The following is a 17,553-nucleotide window of genomic DNA, read 5'->3' as shown; positions in this document are numbered from 1 at the left end:
GGCAGTTGGGCCTTGGGAGCTCTGGGCTCTAAGTGACCTCCCTGACAGCAACACTGTCCACTTGGCCTCCCTAGATGAGCATGTTGCTCAGGGCCCATGTAAGAATAGGAGCTGCAGAAGAGACAGGAGTCAGGCATCACCACCTACGGAAAGGCAAGTTCTAGTGCTCAGCTGGAGGTCTCCAATCTCATATGGTATCCTCTTCTTTCATCCTTTACCTGCTGTCAGCCCAGAAGAAGCTGGCAGAAGAAGTGAAAAGTTGGGTCTCAGTGCCCATTAACCTGGGGGAGAATGCACTTGAGAGCTACTCATGAAAACCATTATCCAGTCCTGGGGCCAAAGGGCCTGGACTCCATCCCCTGGAGATAACGTCTTGCTGAGTGGACAGCGGTTCACGTCAAGCCATGAAGGATGCACAGGAACTTGACTCTCATCTCCACCATGGTCACCTGGGGGTAGCTGTGAGGACTTGTCCACCAATGATTCCTCTGGCCTCTGGGCGAGCACCACTGCTGTGCTGGCCTGAGGCTCAGCTTCATGGGCACACCACACTCCTGCACCACTACTTCAGCCTTGCCCTGGCTTCTGCATGGCTGGAGCACATGCCAGCTGGTGTGCACTGTATAGGAAGACATGTGTGTGTGAGTGTCAAAGGACAGAGGCAGTCTGGTGGGGCTGGGGTAAGGTGTGTGTGTGTGTGTGTGAGAGAGAGAGAGAGAGAGAGAGAGAGAGAGAGAGAGAGAGAAGAGAGAGGCTGGAAGGTGCAGTGGGCAGAATCAGAGATCTCTCAGGTAAAGTAAGGCAGGGCAGGGAAAGTTTAGATCTGGCTACTTGAAATATTCCTGCTAGGCTTAGACTTAGGTGTGCTGTCCCTGGTTGCCTGTACCTGGCCCTAGGTGGATTGTGGGGGGCAGGTATGTGTGTGTAGGGAGGGAAAGGAAGATGGGCTTGGCAAGTGAGAGTTCAGGGAATAGGCTCAGAGTGTCGGCTCTGGGTGGTGGGCAGAGGTTAACAGTTTTGGCCATTCATGTGGCCCTGTGTTAAGGAGGTGCCAAACATAACTGCAGGTGCTGGGAAAACCCGAATCTCTCTGAAGGCACCATCCTCGAATCTCCTCTCCCCTGGGACATCTATGTAGTCAGAAACCTGGGGACCTCCATGCTCTTCCACATCCCCCCTAACCTCCAACCCATAGTACCAAGTCCCCTGAGTTCTGCCTCCTGCCTTGGAGACCGTCACACCTTGTGACGCTGTCCTCCACTTTAGGTGGTCATCTGCCCTGCCCAGGGTCTGCCAGCAGCTTCCTAGCCAACCACCCTGCTTCCTCTGCCACCCTCCCAAGCCCATTCTGTCCACAGCTGGAAGGGTTCTCCTATACTACCTCCCAGCCCCATTCCTGCAGCAGCCAACCCTTGGAGGCCTTCCTGTGCCCTTGGGACCAACTCAATACCACCGGGCCCTGACCGCTCGGTACCCAGCTGCACCACATGTCCTCCGCCCCTCTTTTGGACCTGTGGGGGCTTCTGCTTATTGTACCTTCCTGCCTGCTGCTGGCCTGGGAAATGCCCACCCGCGCTTCTGCCCTCCCCCCACTCTGGTTTGTGCAAGGTTTCTCCAGCAGCTGCTTCTTTCCTCATCTACCGCCACATCCAGGGAAGGGTTCTGGCCACAGGTACCCTTGGATCCCTGACAGCCTTCTGCATTACGTTGATATCACGGCTCCCAGCTAGACTCCCTAGAGGGAGGTGGGCCTGGGCACTGCTGGCCTGTGCCAGCTCCCACACCACTGTTTTCATTTCCCAGGGAAGACAGAGACAGGGTTCCTAGGGGTTGTCTCTATCAAGCACTAGGGCAAGTGGGTGCTTACTGAGGAAACTGCCTTAGATAACTGTGTGTGTGGCGGGGAGGGGGGTGGTGGTGGTGGCAGTGGGAGGTGGTGTTGCTGCCTACAAGGCAGCTGAATGCAGGGTGTGTGTGACAGCTTGAGGTACGCCATTGGACAGTAAGGGTCCCAATGAGTGGCCATTGCATAGGCCAGAGCAGAAACTCAGCACAATTGTTTGGGACCTGTGACAGACTGAGTGGCTAGAGGATTCTGATCAGGCTGCTTGCCCAGGGCATGGCAGGTGGAGAGTTTGTGGAAGGAGGCGATGGGCAAACCCGGCTCCGCGGTTTGGCAGCAGGGCCACCAGTTCAGGGCTGCAGCGCTGGTAACTGCCAAAGGGAAAGGAGGGTGGCGCGGGGAAGCGGTGGGAGCCATTGCCGGTCACGGGGCTCACTTACGGGCCCAGATCTGGCCACATCTTCGGGGATCCTAGATCTCCCCGCGCCGCTTCCAGTCGCCCCAGCGGCAGGGCAAGGGCGGTGGGCGGGGCTCGCAACCGCCGCCGGCGGAGGCGGGACCTGCCGGGAGGCCCAATGGCGGTAACGGGAGGGGCCTCTGGGCACCTGCCGGCCCAGTAGTCAAAGTCATCTGGCTGGCGCTGCCGCACACCGGGCAGCCGGAACCCCCAACCCAAGATGCTGAGCACCCTCCTGAGCTTAAACAGCGGCACCTGGATAGATACCTTCGCCCTACTCTTGGCTCTTGGCGTTGCCCTCTACTTGGGCTACTACTGGGCATGTGTGCAGCAGGTGGGTGCCAGTCCAGATTTCTGGCCAGCGGGGTTAGCATACTCAGATGCAAGGGGGCATCTTCCAGACCCCGGCTCGAGCCATTTGGGGCAGTTGGCATGAGTGGGTGTCCCACCCCAGGGGTACTTGACTATTTATTCCCTGATACCCATTCGCCTCATTGCCTCCCTGCAACTTCTGCATTCTGCTTGCTCCCCAGGGCAGTGGGGTCTTGGTGGGGAGGGGGCACAAGGGTGCAGCCCCCCCCCATGATGTGGAAAGGCAGAGGGGGAGAGGCAGTTTGGGGGTGTCCCAAAGGTTGTGCACTTCACTCTCCTTTCCTGTGAAAAGCTAAGTTTCCCTTTCACTTCAGGGAATTGACCCTGTAGGGTCATGGCAAACTGCCACCACCACCCGCATCGCATCAATTAGTAGGCATTGGCTTCCCTGCGGGCCCCCATGTTGTCAGGACTGCTGGCTAACCACCCCTCACTCACTGAACCAGGGTTCTAGGTGCCCCAGGCTTACTGTGACCAGAGGACCTGCAGAAGTTGTGATGAACACGATTTTCCTTACCAGAACTTGGATAAAATATCTCATTGAGATATTGAGGAAACTGCAGGTTTTCTTGTGTTCATTTAACTCAGATCTGGGCAGCTCTGTCCAACAATAATCCTGATGGTGTTGGTCCTTGCATAGGGACTCTAGGAGGGCTTAGTGTTGTTTCCTCGCCCGGATTCCAGAGCTTTCTGCATGAGCCTGCATCATATGTCAAGAAAGTCTTGCTTAATGAAGTGGAGACTTCACTGAACTCTGCCTCACCTTCCACATGAGGTTGGGAAAGTGGTCCCTGCAGCTTTGTCCGTCACTGGAGTTTGTGATTGTGAATAGTCACAGTAGCAGTCAGGGCCCCAAGCCCTCCACAGCAAGCAAACACTGGTGAGGCCCTGAGTGTGGACCATCCAGAATGGGAATGAACTCTTTTATCAACTCCTCCAGGACAACTGGGACATGTACTTGTTAGCTCTCAGGTGTCAGTCTAGAAACATGGTTTCTTTACATCGAAGCACCTGGTTAGCAGCCTTGTTCTCTGCTGAGCTGTTTGAGGGAGGCTGTGACAAGGTGACTAAAAGGCAACTAAAATGTGAGAAGGAAGAAAGGTAGCACAGTGAGTAAACTCATTGGTGCTAGAGGCAGACAGACCAAGTTCACACCTGCAGCTCTACACTAACTACCCGAGGCAAGTTCATGACCTCCGGCAAGCTACTCAGCACACAAACCTGTTTGCCTGGGGGGATGGGAAGTGGCGGTCACAGTGTGTATCTCATAGAATATTGGGAACATCAGAAGGTAGTCAAGGACAATGCCTGGCAGGAAGCCCGGGATGGAGGGAGCCCTTCACAAAGGCCAGCAAGTACTCCTGATGATGGCATTATGAACGTTTAATTTGAAGTCTGAGTTATAAAGGGAGAGAAAAAAATCTCCCATCTGCTGGTTCACTTCCCAAATGGCTGCAATGGCTAGAGCTGTACCAGCCTGAAGCCAAAAGCCAGGAACTTCTCCCAAGTCTCTCACATGAGTGCAGAGGCCCAAGCACTTAGGCCATCTTCTGTTGCTTTCCCAGGTGCATGAGCTGGGAGCTGGATCAGAAGTAGAACAATCAGGATTCAAACCAGTGTCCAAATGGGATATGACACTACAGTGGGTGGATTAACTGCTGTGCCACAGTGCCAGCTATGTATTGTGAATTTTACTTTGCCTCTTGCTTGCTGTGTGACTTGCAGCATTCCACTCCACTTCCTCATGTCCTTATTTATATCCTACAAGGTAGCCTAAGCTCAGTTCCCACATGCAGCACATTGACAACAAGAGTTATCATTTGCAGGCTTACAGTTCAGGCTCTTAGTGACAGCCCTCTGTAGTCATTTTCCAGGGCCCATTCGAGTACCAGGCCTGCCAAAGAGAAGTCTTGGAGTTAGCTATAGAAAAGCAAGTTCTAGGGCTCAGCATGAAGTCCCTGACCCCATATGGCACCATCGTCCTTCACTGCCTTCTCTCGGACTAGGCCCCCTCTTTCATCTGCTGTCTGTCCAGAGGAAGCAAGCAAAGTATAAAGTCAGGGCTTGGTGTCCACTGATCTCATCTGTTCCTGTAATCCAGTCCATTACCTTTCCCTCAGTTGGCATTAACAGCAGAAAAAAAAAAATTCCTCCATGTGTTCATGGACAGCAGCAGGTGCCTACAATAAAAAGCCCTTGAGCTGCTAGCACATTAGGGAACAAGAGGGACACACAGACCCAGGGAGCTCAGTCAGGAGCAGCTGGAGTGGTCACAGCCAGTGTTGCGAGGACCGTGTGCCACCCAGCTGCAAGGCCGAGGCTGCGGTTTGAATGGTGCTGCATTCATTCAGCTCCATCTGCAACAGCTCCCACCCCTCGGACACTGCTTATGGTTCACTACCCACTTTCTCCCAAATGGCTGTGTGGTACAGACAGCAGGGGCCCAGGAGGCAGCTTCTAGCTCAGGGTGGGTTCTTGAGGGGTGACACTGCAGGGCTGGGGTTCATGGCTATGGCTGGCCTGCATTACCAGAGGCGAGTTGGCCTTTCCAGGTGGGGCCATACTAGGTCTCTTCCCCAACACACAACCACAAAGCAGAATCCTCCAGGATCCCAGCAGAGTCACTGCACCCTCTGGGACCAGGGGCCTTGCTGGTTTGGTGAGCAGGTTATCTTGTGTGGTTACAGCGGCCTCAGCTGGTGGCTGGGCCCCAGTTCCTGGCCTTCCTGGAGCAACACTGTCCAGTGATCCTGGAAACCTTCTTCCCCACCCTCTGGTGCTTTGAGGGACGGCTGCAATCCATCCTGCGGATCTTCCTGCAGACTTGGCCCCCAGTCCCTTACTGGAGGTAAGAACAGAGCAGGGTGCAGCTAGGGCTTGGGGCCCACACACAGCTGGGAAAGCCTGTTTATGCGAGAGACAAGAGTACCAGAGCTGCCACCTGCTGCTCAACTCAGTCCAGGTCTTCCATGCAAGTGGCAGGGACTGGACTACCTTGGTCTTCATGGCTGTCTCCCAAGGTCTGGCTTACCTGGCATCTGGAACCAGGAACTGGAGCAGGAATCAAATCCACAGATTCTGACACAGGATGGGGTGGGGGGCCCACCTAATCGGTGCTGTCAGCCCCAGACTAGATGCCCACTCCTCTTCCATCTCACCCCTCCCCACCCAGCATGCTGATGGCACCACGGGAGTGGGCATGTGAAGGGGCATGTCCTCACCCACCCTGGGAAATATTCCATCCTCTCTGTCCCCAGTCCACCCTGGCCAGCCTTACTGTGAGGTCATGACAGTCCTAAGTGGGTAGAGTAGGGAGGAACCTTTGTAGTAGCTCATGGAAGCCCTGATGGTGTTTTTGTGTCCCGCCCCACGCCATCCCAAACTCCAGTGAAGTCCTTCCAACTCCAGACGGGGGCCAGCTACTGCTGGACTGGGCTGAAGAGCCTGGCAGAGACCAGCACCCCAAGCCCAGCACACGGCCCATCGTGCTGTTGCTTCCAGGCATCACTGGCAGCAGCCAGGAGAACTACATCCTGCACCTGGTGAGCCAGGCTTTAGCAGATGGCTACAGGTACGGGGTCGGCACAACCCAGAAGCAACGGGTGGTATCTGTTCCCAGGGCATTCATCCTGACTCTAGTGGGGAGAGTGCTCTAGCCTTTGGCAGGGCTGTTGGGCCCTGGGTCTCAGGCCGGGCCTGACCAAGCCACATCCTTGTGTGCTACAGGGCCGTTGTCTTCAATAACAGGGGCTGCCGTGGAGAAGAACTGCTGGTGAGTGCCTACCCCCAACTCCCTTTAGAAATCTCAGCCTGGGTGCCCCTGCCTCCCTGCCCCCTAATCTACTTGCTCTCAGACCCCCAGGTCTTACTGCGCCAGCAACACTGAGGACCTGGAGACGGTTGTGAAGCACATCAAGCACTACCACCCCCAGGCCCCACTGCTGGCTGTGGGCATCTCTTTTGGAGGGTAAAGGCTGCCTGGGTCCTCCCAGAGGCCTAGTCTTCCTTTGTTTCTCTCTTCCTCTGTCCCAGCTTCCTCTTGCATTCCCGCCCTTGGTGGCCTCGGGTCTAATCCTGCAGGGTACTGGTGTTGAACTACCTGGCACGGACTGGACAGGATGCTGGGTTGGTGGCAGGACTGACTCTGTCTGCATGCTGGGATTCCTTTGAGACCACCCGCTCCCTGGAGATGCCACTCAATTTACTGCTCTTCAATCAGCCACTCACTGCTGGGCTCTGTCAATCTGTGGAAAGGTAGGGGTGTGGCAAGGGGCCAGAGCAGCTATGGGGATTAGGATGGCAATCATGGCAGTTTCCCAGCCCTTGGGTCACATGTGATCTCATGATCACACATGAGATGAGACAGAAGCTGGAGAGCCTTGGGTCAGTCATAGTGCTTGAGCCAACGATCATGTACTCTTCTCCAGAAATAGAAGCGTGATGGAGAAGGAAGTGGATGTAGACTTTGTGCTAAAGGTATAAGCTTTCGAACACATACCTTGTCCCCCGCCTGCAAAGCTAGTCTCCCAGTCTTCCTAGTCTCCTGCCAGCCTAGCCTGTTCCCCCTCCGCTACTGCAGGCCCGCACAATCCGCCAGTTTGATGAACGCTACACATCTGTGGCCTTCGGCTACGAAGACTGTGTTGCCTACTACCAAGCAGCAAGTCCAAGAAACAAGGTAGATGCCATCCAGACCCCTGTGCTCTGCCTCAATGCAGCTGACGACCCCTTCTCCCCGGTTCAGGGTAAGACCCTAGAATCAGATCTACCTGGGGACAATGGGTCAAGAGATTCACATCAGGAGTGCGTGGGCTCCTGGGAAAGGCCAGCCAACCTCCTTCTGTGGCCCCCAGCCCTCCCCGTGCAGGCAGCCCGGCTCTCACCCCACCTTGCACTGCTCGTCACAGCCCGGGGCGGCCACATCGGCTTCCTGGAAGGGCTGCTGCCCTGGAGGCATTGCTACATGAGGCGCCTGCTGCACCAGTACGCCAGGGCTGTCTTCCAGCACCCGTCTGAGCTGCTGGACCTCGGGGCCCTCACACATTCTGAGGGCAGAGGGAGTTGACACAGGGTTCCATTTGGGGCTGGTTCAGCCTTCCCTTTTTATTAAACATCAACTTTCCGGCTCAGCGATCCAGGTTCATTTTCCCTTCCTTCAAGCCTAGGGTAGACCATGCAGGAACTTGTTGGCACATCTAGCCTGGCTGGCTGGCGTTGCCCACCTGAGCCACAGAGCACAACCTAGACTTTGCTTTTATTCCTTCTTGCTCCAACAATAAATACCAGGCTAGTCCCTGCCCCAGCAAAAGCCAGGGGAGCTCTATGAGAAGAACATCTGGCCACAAGACCAACAGCAGAGGTGGAGAAACAATTGTGGTGGGAAGGACGGCAGCGACTCCGGGCCTGGGGCATCTTCACATGTTCCTGGAGCAAGGACAAGCTCAACTCTGGAGCCTGTGGCACGCGGAGGGCCAGGAGGCCCGCAGTGTAGCCTAAGCCTTGAACATCACCATCCTGGGAGGAGCCATAGGTAGCCAAGGCACTGCTTCCAGGACTCAGAGTGGCACAGCGTCACAGCCAAGCCTAACTGGGACGGGTAGGCAGTGCTCCAGTCTCACGAGTGGTGCCTCAGCTGTCGACCCAATGGGGCAAGCAGTGGGGGCCCAGACCACCCATTCGGCTTGGGAAGGTGCCAGTGTCCAGACCCCTGATCCCTCGGGGGCAGGGAGGCTAAAGAAAACCCGGAAAGGCACTCTGGAGCAGCAGGATGGTCACAATGATGAGTCCGACACACAGCAGGAGCAGCAGCCATACAGGAACACTCCCTGTGGGCAGCAAGGGGAGAAGTCAGGGGCAAAGGGGCCTGGGGGGCCTGAAGAAGCCTCCCCACCCTACCTAAGCAGAGCATACAGAGCTACAGCCACAGCGTCTGTGGCCCCTGCCCCAGTGACTCACGCCGTGAGGGTAGCAGGTGCAACTGGCAACGACTGTCCACAGCCACAGAGAACAGCGCAGTTTCATGAGACCCTAGGAGCTCTGGACCACGACCCTTCTCAGGCAGAAAGGCCACATCTGTCACCACAATGCCATGAGCCTCCCTCACGTAGTAGAGGCGCTGTGGGTGGGAAGACAAGTTGGTAAGGGAAGGCCCCTTTAAAGGCTTCCTGCTGGAAAACAAGTTCCCTACCCACCCTGTTCCCCACCCCTGGAGTTCCCTCCACAGACTGGGCCTGCCTCTCCTTGCATACTCAGGGCACAGGGAGGCCTCAGTCCTCCCATAGGCCTAGGCCCTCTTCTACCCATTACCTGGAGGGAGAAAGCTATGTAGATGGCCACAGAGCCAGTGACCGTGCCCAGCCCCAGGAAGGTGCCCGATTCACTGCAACACAGAAGAAAGTGCTCACTATCCTGGAGTCTGGGGAAGGCCATGCCACCCTCATCACCCACACCAGCCCTCACCCAGGCAGGACTTGTCTCCCCAGCTCCCCCGCACACCCCCAACCTGGCCCGGTCCTGCTGTCTCACACCTGACACTGAGGCAGGAGACGACTTCCTGGCCACAGGACCTGGTGCGAAGGGGCAGGAAGGTGGAGCCATCCCAGGCCGTGAGGTAGCAGGGCGGAGGCTGGCGCAGGCGCTTGTGGGGAATCTGCACGGTGAAGAGCCGCAGCCCAGCAGGCTGGTCTGGGACCCGCCCAAACCTGGGGGCCGAGTGAGGGGCTATTCAGCTCCTTAGGCCCTGCCCAACCATCCCCCTTGGCAGGCCAGGCCAGTTCCTCCCCACCTGCATCCTCCCTTCCCCTGCCAGTGCAGGTGGGCTGTGCCCCCTCGCAGCCTTCCCCTGGGAGTGCACATACCTGCAGGCCTGATAGCGGTAAGGTGTGGTAGCCAAGGTGGGTCCATTCTCTTGCCAGTGCAGCTGGGCCACCAGCTTATTTTTCTGCCACACACAGCCCTTGAAGTCCCAGCCCACAGTCACTAGCTGGTCAGGAACAAAGGGGCCAGCACAGGTGGTTAGAGTATCCACTTCAGTAGCTTCAGCCTTACCGCCACCTTTCTCCCTTCTACCCTACAGGCCCCACATACACTCTTTCTCACCTTGCCATCCGGCCCCAGAGTCAGGTCTTCGATCTCTCCCTCATGGGCTTTGAACTCCTCTGCTTTCTCCAGGCTGGGGACCTGCGGCCACCAGCAGGGTTAGCTCAGGTTCCCAGCCTAAGTACCCCGCCCCCCTCTGCATGTTTCCTCACAGCTGCTCGGCACACTTCCCTTCTAAGTTCCCAGGACCCCACAAGTAGCCCTTGATGGTGCTTTTCATTTGGCTACGAGTGACTTGCATCCTCCCTTACCACTACCCCCCACACCTTCCAGATCCGAACATAGCCATCCGTTCCTCCAGTGGCAAGCAGCGTATTATCATGGTTGAAGCACACGACTTTTTGCAGTGGATCAGGGCTGAAGTCTGTCTGGACCGCCTGCAAATTCTCTACCCTGAGTTCCACCCCCTCACGCTGGGTTTCACTTTTTGTTTTCTTCTCTGTCGGGGCAGCTCCCTTCCTTTGTCGAGCGCCCTGCTCCTTGGAACCTGCAAAACAGTTTACCAGGTTCCAACCTCCTACTGCAAGTCGCATTGGCCCTTGTTTCCAGGTCAGGGGTACCCACAGCTCTGGCAGGCAATCCAAGCCCCACTTATCCCCAGCCCCTTGAGGACAGGGATCTGACTAATTTTTAGGACTTTTTTCCACAGGGAAGGGGGATGCCTCACCTGCCTTCTCCGCCTTGTTGCTGCTCTTCTGCTGATGGACCAGGAAGCGCAGGAGCTGGCAGCGGGCATCCTGCCCTGCTGCCAGGATGTTACCTGCCAGGGCCAAGTTCATGGTGGCTCTTGTCTCTGTGTCATGGGAGTGCAGCAGAGAGGCACTCAACTGCCCATTAATCCGTTCCAGCTGCAGAAAGTGCTGAGGGAGGGGGAAGCAACCCCACGGGGGCCGGGGGGGGGGAAAACAAGGTTCAGGGGTGTGCACGAGGGCACCCAGGTTGGTGAACAGCGTACAGCTCACAGCGTAAGGACTTATCCTCTTGCCTACCGCACTTCCTGGTTGGAAGCGCTGGGTCTCCAGTCCCCTTTCCCCCCTTCATTGAATGCTCGCAAAGACCCTCAGGACGAACCAACGCACTCTCACAGGAGTGCAGGAACCTAGCCCAAAAGGCCCAAAGCCGCGCTTGCACTGCTGCTAAAGAACGACACGTGGGCTATCTGGACTGCTGGACAAGGCCAGGGTCAGCCCGTCGAGTAGCTCCCATCTGGATCCAGTCAAAACTCCTCCTGCGTCGCGCAGTGGTGGGGGCAGTTTTCACTCTGCCAGAGCAGTCTTCCTAACCGCCCTCCAAGACCGTTTAGCGGATGGATGTAGCGTCTGGGCGCTCATTACGCGGCGGCTCCCGCCCCCGTGACCCCCGGACGTCCCGTAGTTTCCCTAGCCCCAGGGGTCCTGCCCTCTCACCACGCCATTCTTAATGCCTGTCTTGGCAGCACCTCCTCCGCCCGCAGCGATGAGCAGCCCCGTGCTGGCGTCCACCTGAAGTGCGTAAAGCGGGAACGGGGCCCGGTACAGCTCTGGGGCCCGGCGCCGGCCCATCCCGCCGGCCGCGCGGCACTCAGGGCATGCCGCGCCGGGCCTTGGACCACTCTTCTGGCTGCTGTTGAAGTCACCACCGCCCGGACAGTCTAGACTTCGCTCTCACGGTCTCGGGGTTGCCAACTCCCACCCCGCCCTTAAGGACCGGTATCTCCGTTCGGCTCCGGCAAACTCGGTTCCGCAGACGCGCACTGCGCACGCGCACCTGTCCTGTAGCGCTCTCCGCGCAAGCGCAGCCCGGCGCTACGTGTCAGCACTAACGCGGCGCGCGGCTCTGCTTCGCCGCCGCTGTACGGCCAGCGCCTCCGCCATTTTTGTGCCTGGCAAGAGCGGGTGGAGGAGATGGGGCTTAGGGAGGTCATCGCGAGTCCGCAGTTCCCCGAAGTGAGGGCCACCCTCACTTCAAGAGCGGCAGGCCAACTCCCGCAAGCCCACACTTTCCATTTACCTGAGGGAGGAGGTGACGTGTCGAAGTGCGCATGCCAGAGACCACTGAATCCTTCAGCACAGTCCTGGATTCACTCCCCAAGCCCACTGCTTGCTGGAATGAGGAAGCCACTGTTCGCCTTGACTGGGCGGAGGTGACAGTCACTGCCACTCCCAGAAGAGCAGGCCCTGGGCAGTTCCTTTGTCATGGCTCTTCTGTGGGGTGTTTTCCACCGCTGACCCCTACTGCTCCCGTAGGGGCCAGCAGCTGTCTGGGCTTATGTGAGGACCTCCCTGCTTCCCTGGAAATGAGTCTGTGGCATGCCAGAGGAAGTCCCAAGTGCTGGGGAGGACAATTCAGTGGCTTCATGGAAGGGCCACCACAGTGTTGAATGCATTGTGTAAGTGGACTTTGTGGGTTCCTCGTCTTCCTCTGATATGTGGTACCTGCTGTCCTTGGCCCATTTTTTTGTTTGTTTGTTTTTTAATCTTGGGATCCCAGAAGGCTTTGTTGAAACTGGCACCCCTCTCCCCCAACAATAACAGCCGTCCACACACACACACACACACACATGCACACACACACTCATGCTCCCCTCACACCCACTCCTATGAAGAAACAAGTGTTCCACGGGGGCAGGTTTTTATTGAATGCACTGAAGGCTGAGTGGGGTCACTTCAGCCAGGAGACAGCAGACTCCACAGGGGGCTTCCAGGATTCAGGACAGGACCACACACCTGACTTCCGGCCAGCCAGCCCTTCAGGGTATCTCTGGGACGGTGGGAGATCTGGGGCCTGGCGGGGAGGGTGGGATTTGGAGGAGCTGCTCCCAGGAGCTTCCGTGGCTCCAGAACTAGACTGGTGACTTGGGGAACCTGGACTCTGAAGAAACAGGCCTCCTTGGAGTAGGAGGGTGCCTGGGCTTTGGGGAGGCAGCGGCCTGTTTTGGCACCTGCAGGGGAGGCCCTGAACATTGAGTGGAGTTTGGTGAGTGAAGGCTTGCAGACTTGTGGCTCCTGGCTTGGGAGGACGGTGTGCCCGGGGCCGGGTCTGCCCGGGCTGGAAATGCCCGTGCTTGTTGCTGATGGGCCTGACCGGCCTCGCCCTGGCCCCTTGTTTGCCCCGACCTTCTTTCTGGCAACAGATGTAAGGCCCTGGCCTGGCCCCGAGGCAGGCGGAGGCCGAAGCCAATGCCTATGCGGAGTGTCCCGGATTCCTGGCCTGGCCCACAGGGCAGGAGTTGGGGGAAGGCCAGCAGCCGGGGGCCAGACTTGTATCTGGGGACGGGGCATGAGGGGCTGCGGGGCCGGAGGCACACCAGGCATATGGGGTACTCCACAACTGGGGCCCGGCCAGTTCTGCCTAGCCACAGGCGCTGCAGAAGCAGTAGCCGCAGGTCGTGTGCGATGCGGCGGTGCCCCAGGTGGACCACCAGGGCCTGGGCAAGTGCCCCTGGGTCCCTGAACTCTGCAGGATCCCTCTCGCTTGCCACGCATCCCCCTGCCTCCCCAGGAGACCCGCTGTCCCTGTGCTGATGACTCCAGTTCCATGTCTTCCTGTTACAGTTGGCAGCAGGAGAAGGAAGGCTGGGACTTGGGGAAGGGAGTGTGGAGCTCAGCAGGTCTTCAGGCCTTGAGGGAGTCTGGCCCCGTGAGCGTGAGCGGGGAGAGGAGTTCTGGGGCTGAGAGAATGCAGAGGAGGGAGTAAGGGGAGGAGAGGGGTAGAGCAAGAAGCTGGAGGGAGAGGAGGAGCGTTGGAGGGAGAGCAAGAGGGAATTCTGGTGAAAGAAAGTGGGGGAGCTGGGGAGGGAGGGGGAGGAGGGATGTGGAGCTAGATCTGAATTGGAGTCAGAAGAACAGAGTTGGGGGGCAGGAGGATGGGCTCGTGCAGGAGGGGAGAAAGTGGCAGGTGGTTTGGGGTGGGCCTGTGACTGGATGGGGGAGACAGGCTGGGGGCTGCAGGGAGGGGAGTCCACAAGCTGTGAGAGGTCCTGGGGGTGGTGCCTGGGAGGCACGATGGCGTTCTGTGGCAGCACCTGCTCCTTCCTTGGAGGCAGCATCGCCTTGACTACACCAGGGACCAGGGACGTAAGGGTGAGGCTCTCCCAAGGGCAGCTGTGACAGATAACTCCAGGCACCCCCTGTGCACCTAGTGTGGCCCCAGCTTGGGATCACTGGTGGGCCAGACAGGCGGCAGCCCTCTGGGGGCTCAGGCGGCAGCTCTGGGCTGAGAACGGCCTCTCCCTTTTCTGTAGTCAGCCATTGATGAGGTATGTGTGGGGATGGAGAAGCAAATCTATCTCTTGGGAGCCAAGGGGCAGTCGGAGGAGGATACAGCCATTGGGATCTGAAGAGAAAGACACAGACAGTGACTTGGGATGCTGGTGGAGTTGATCCAGTCTCGTGTAGCTCTGCTTCGTGTGCCCAGTGCTAGGCAGAACTCACTGAGACCATAAATCCATGCCCGCTTTCCCATTAGAGCAGCTGGCAAAATGCTCCAGGGAAGGTGAGGGGTGGGGAGGGGAGAAGCAGGGATGGAAGGCTGAAGGCATGGAGTTGGGGGCTCAGCTGGGCAGCCAGGGTGTTCTGGGACTGTGAACGCTTACCTCTGAGGACTCCCTGCACTGTGTGTCGTATACCACTTCAGTGCTGAGGGCACCTGGGTGAAACAACAGCGCGGTCAGCCTACTTGGGCAATGCCACTCCTTGCCCCAGCATCGTTGGTCACCCTAGACTCACCTCCACTTGGGTTTGTCTCAGCTTGTCCTCGATCCTCCTTAAGCCAGGCGGAGCTCTTCTGTGGTACACAGGCTTTTGTGTCCTCCCTAACGCTGATGTCCCCTGGCTTGGTCTGACACTGGCTCAGCAGCAGCAGCAGCAGCAGCAACAGGGCCAGCTGGAAAAAGCCTCTGGGAGACTTGGTCTAAGGGGCGGCGTTGCCGCCCCCCAGTGGAAGCTGGGGTCCAGGTCCCTAGAAGCAGTTCTCAGCACCTGGAGCCTGTATCATAAAGGTCAGGTGCTGACATCATAGATCCTCCGCCACTCCCAAGGTTCTAGGACTTAATTCCGGAGCCCATCCAAAGGCTGGCTCTCGATAGTCTGTGAGGCAGGCAAGCTTATCCCAGCTCCATGTCCCCTGCAGGCTCGAGCCCCACTTGTGCCCTCTGCCCATGCACTTGACAGCTCCCACCACTTGCACCATCTTCATCCTCCAGCGCCTGTTGGTCTGGTCTTCTGAGCACTGCTCATGTTCTGTGTATTTTCTCCTTTGAGGTGAAGTTGTTATGTGTATTCACAACTATTTTCTCAGCATCTTAAGATAGAATTCACAAATCATGCAATCCACCTATGTAATATTTTTGTTTTAAATTTTCTTTATTTTAAGCACAGGAACAAAGCGCCCATCTGCTTGCTCACTCCCCAAATGCCTATAACAGTTGAATGGAGCCTGGTCAAAGCCTGGAGAAGTCAGAAACTCAATTCAGCTCTCCTATGTGGGTGGCAGGAACCAGGAACTTGATCCATCACCCCTGCTTCCCAGGGCCTGTACTAGCCAATGGCCTGGGAAAACAGTGGAGGATGGCTCAAGTCCTTAGGCCCCTGCGCCTGCATGGGAGACCCAGAAGAAGCTCCTGGCTTCTGGCTTTGGATCGACTCAGCTCTGGCCTTTGTGGTTATTTGGAGAGTGAACCAGTGGGTGAAGGATGCTTCTATTCTTCCTTTGTAAATATGCCTTTCATATAAAAAGAAATAAATCTCTTTTAAAAATCCACAAGCATTTTATCTGACAGTCCTGTAGATCCAAAGCCCAATGTGGGCCCAAGATGTTAGCTGGGGCCGGCATTCTGATACAGTAGTACAGGATGTTGGTGTTGCAAACAGTAGCTTAACCTCTGTGCTACAATGTTGGTTCCCTTTCCACTGATTTTTTCTTTTTTTACATCTGTCCTTATGTCAGTTCCTCAATGTCTCAATGGATTCTGAAATAACAGGCCTGATATGAGGGTCTCTGTGTTGAGCTGGGCTCCATCTTATGTGCGGTGCCTCTCAGCCCATGAGACTGTAACCTGGCTGAGAAAACTACATCCTACTTGGCAAGAACGCTTGAATCCCTGGCTAGGCTGTTCAGGCATGACTGGGAAGAAAATGAGTTTCGCCTGGTACAGCAACCAAGACTTCAAAAGTTACTCATTGTTTGATCCTTAAGGTGGCTCCACATTAGCTCCGTCCCCCAAACCCTTCCAGGTTTGTGGTTTTTGCTTTTATAAACCCCACTACTCTGTAGTTCAGGGTCAAGATGTCTTTGGGGAATGAGCCACCTCTCCACTGCTGGCAATAAAGGACTTCCAAATCTTGGTGGGTTGTGCTCGTCTGTAATGACTCACTTAGGTACAACACATTGTTGTTTTATATTAACTCTTCTGAAGCCTTACATTTCCAGGTGAATTTTAAGATCAGCAAGTTAATTTCTACAGGAAAATTAGTTAGGATTTTGACAGGGCTTATGCTTAATCTGTACCTGTATTGGGAGAGTATTCTTATCAGACCAATATTAAGTTTTCTAATTTGTGAATATGAGATTGTTTTCCATTTATTTAAATATTTAATTTTTTAAACAATGTTTTATTGTTTTAAGTGTATAAATCTTGGACTTCCTTTGTTGAATTTCCTTATATATATTTTCTTTTTCATGCTGTTATGAGTTGAATTATTTTCTTAATTTCATTTTTCGATTGTTTTATTGCCAGTGTTCTTAATTTTTATATATTGATATTGTACTTTGCAACTTTGCTGAACTCATTTATTCTTTTTTTTAAAGATTTATTTTTTATTACAAAGGCACATATACAGAGAGGAGGAGAGACAGAGAGGAAGATCTTCCATCCGATGATTTACTCCCCAAGTGACTGCAACGGCCGGTGCTGTGCCGATCCAAAACTAGGAACCAGGAACCTCTTCCAAGTCTCCCACGTGGGTGCAGGGTTCCAAGGCTTTGGGCCGTCCTCGACTGCTTTCCCAGGCCACAAGCAGGGAGCTGGATGAGAAGTGGGCTGCCGGGATTAGAACCGGCACCCATTTGGGATCCTGGTGTGTGCAAGGCAAGGACTTCAGCCGCTAGGCCACAGTGCTGGGCCCTATTCTTTTTTTTTTTTTTTTTGAAGATTTATTTTATTTTTATTGGAAAGGTAAATATACAGGGGGAGGAGAGGCAGAGAGGAAGATCTTCCGTCCAATGGTTCACTCTCCAAGTGACCGCAATGGCCAGAGCTGAGCCAGTCCAAAGCCAGGAGCCAGGAACTTCCTCCAGGTCTCCCATGCGGGTGCAAGGTCCCAAGGCTTTGGACCATCCTCGACTGCTTTCCCAGGCCACAGGCAGGGAGCTGGATGAGAAGTGGAGGTGCTGAGATTAGAACCAGCACCCATATGGGATCCCAGCGCACTCAAGGCGAGGACTTTAGCTGCTAGGCCACTGTGCTGGGCCCAAACTTGTTTATTCTTTTGTTCTTTAGTTGATAAGGGTTTTCTGTATATAAGGTTATGTCATCTGTGAACAGAGATAATTTTGCTCCTTCCCTTCCAGCTGAATGCCAGCTTATTTCTCTTGGTTATCTGCCTTGGGAGAATGCTCGGTGCAATACTGAGAGGCATGCTTGCCTAGCTCCTGATTTGTGGAGCCAGGAACTCCCTCCAGGTCTCTCACTCGGATGCAGGGTCCCAAGGCTTTGGGCCATCTGTGACTGCTTTCCCAGGCCACAAGCAGGGAGCTGGATGGGAAGTGGAGCAGTCTGGACACAAACTGACGTCAGTATGGGAAC

General features: G+C 55.8%; 3 protein-coding genes across 4 annotated transcripts; 1 reads left to right on the top strand and 2 right to left on the bottom strand.

The window, feature by feature from the left end:
- The first annotated feature begins 2,229 nt into the window (after window positions 1-2,229).
- On the top strand, window positions 2,230-7,798 carry ABHD1 (abhydrolase domain containing 1). Its single transcript, XM_004582872.2, has 9 exons — window positions 2,230-2,634; window positions 5,360-5,520; window positions 6,061-6,243; window positions 6,399-6,444; window positions 6,527-6,639; window positions 6,753-6,926; window positions 7,100-7,148; window positions 7,252-7,417; window positions 7,526-7,798. The coding sequence occupies exons 1-9, from the start codon at window positions 2,521-2,523 to the stop codon at window positions 7,735-7,737; spliced, it is 1,218 nt and encodes a 405-aa protein (XP_004582929.2). The 5' UTR covers window positions 2,230-2,520; the 3' UTR covers window positions 7,738-7,798.
- PREB (prolactin regulatory element binding) lies at window positions 7,745-11,514 on the bottom strand. 2 transcript variants are annotated; one of them, XM_004582669.4, is made up of 9 exons: window positions 11,177-11,514; window positions 10,438-10,630; window positions 10,037-10,257; window positions 9,771-9,851; window positions 9,530-9,654; window positions 9,200-9,373; window positions 8,979-9,051; window positions 8,628-8,787; window positions 7,745-8,497 (listed from the first exon to the last, which is right to left on the bottom strand). In XM_004582669.4, the coding sequence occupies exons 1-9, from the start codon at window positions 11,309-11,311 to the stop codon at window positions 8,403-8,405; spliced, it is 1,257 nt and encodes a 418-aa protein (XP_004582726.2). In that variant the 5' UTR covers window positions 11,312-11,514; the 3' UTR covers window positions 7,745-8,402. The 2 variants fall into 2 exon arrangements, with proteins under 2 accessions (XP_004582726.2, XP_036352678.2); XM_036496785.2 differs by lacking the exon at window positions 8,628-8,787.
- Window positions 11,515-12,363: 849 nt separating this feature from the next.
- PRR30 (proline rich 30) lies at window positions 12,364-14,084 on the bottom strand. Its single transcript, XM_004582873.2, has one exon. It carries the CDS (start codon window positions 13,795-13,797, stop codon window positions 12,592-12,594), a length of 1,206 nt encoding a protein of 401 aa, XP_004582930.2. The 5' UTR covers window positions 13,798-14,084; the 3' UTR covers window positions 12,364-12,591.
- Between the last annotated feature and the right edge of the window lie 3,469 nt (window positions 14,085-17,553).

This window comes from Ochotona princeps, chromosome 8 (genome assembly GCF_030435755.1).
Source record: "Ochotona princeps isolate mOchPri1 chromosome 8, mOchPri1.hap1, whole genome shotgun sequence".
Classification (NCBI taxonomy): Eukaryota; Metazoa; Chordata; class Mammalia; order Lagomorpha; family Ochotonidae; genus Ochotona; species Ochotona princeps.
Note: the sequence above shows the minus strand (reverse complement) of the source record. Positions and strands in the feature narration are given on the sequence as shown.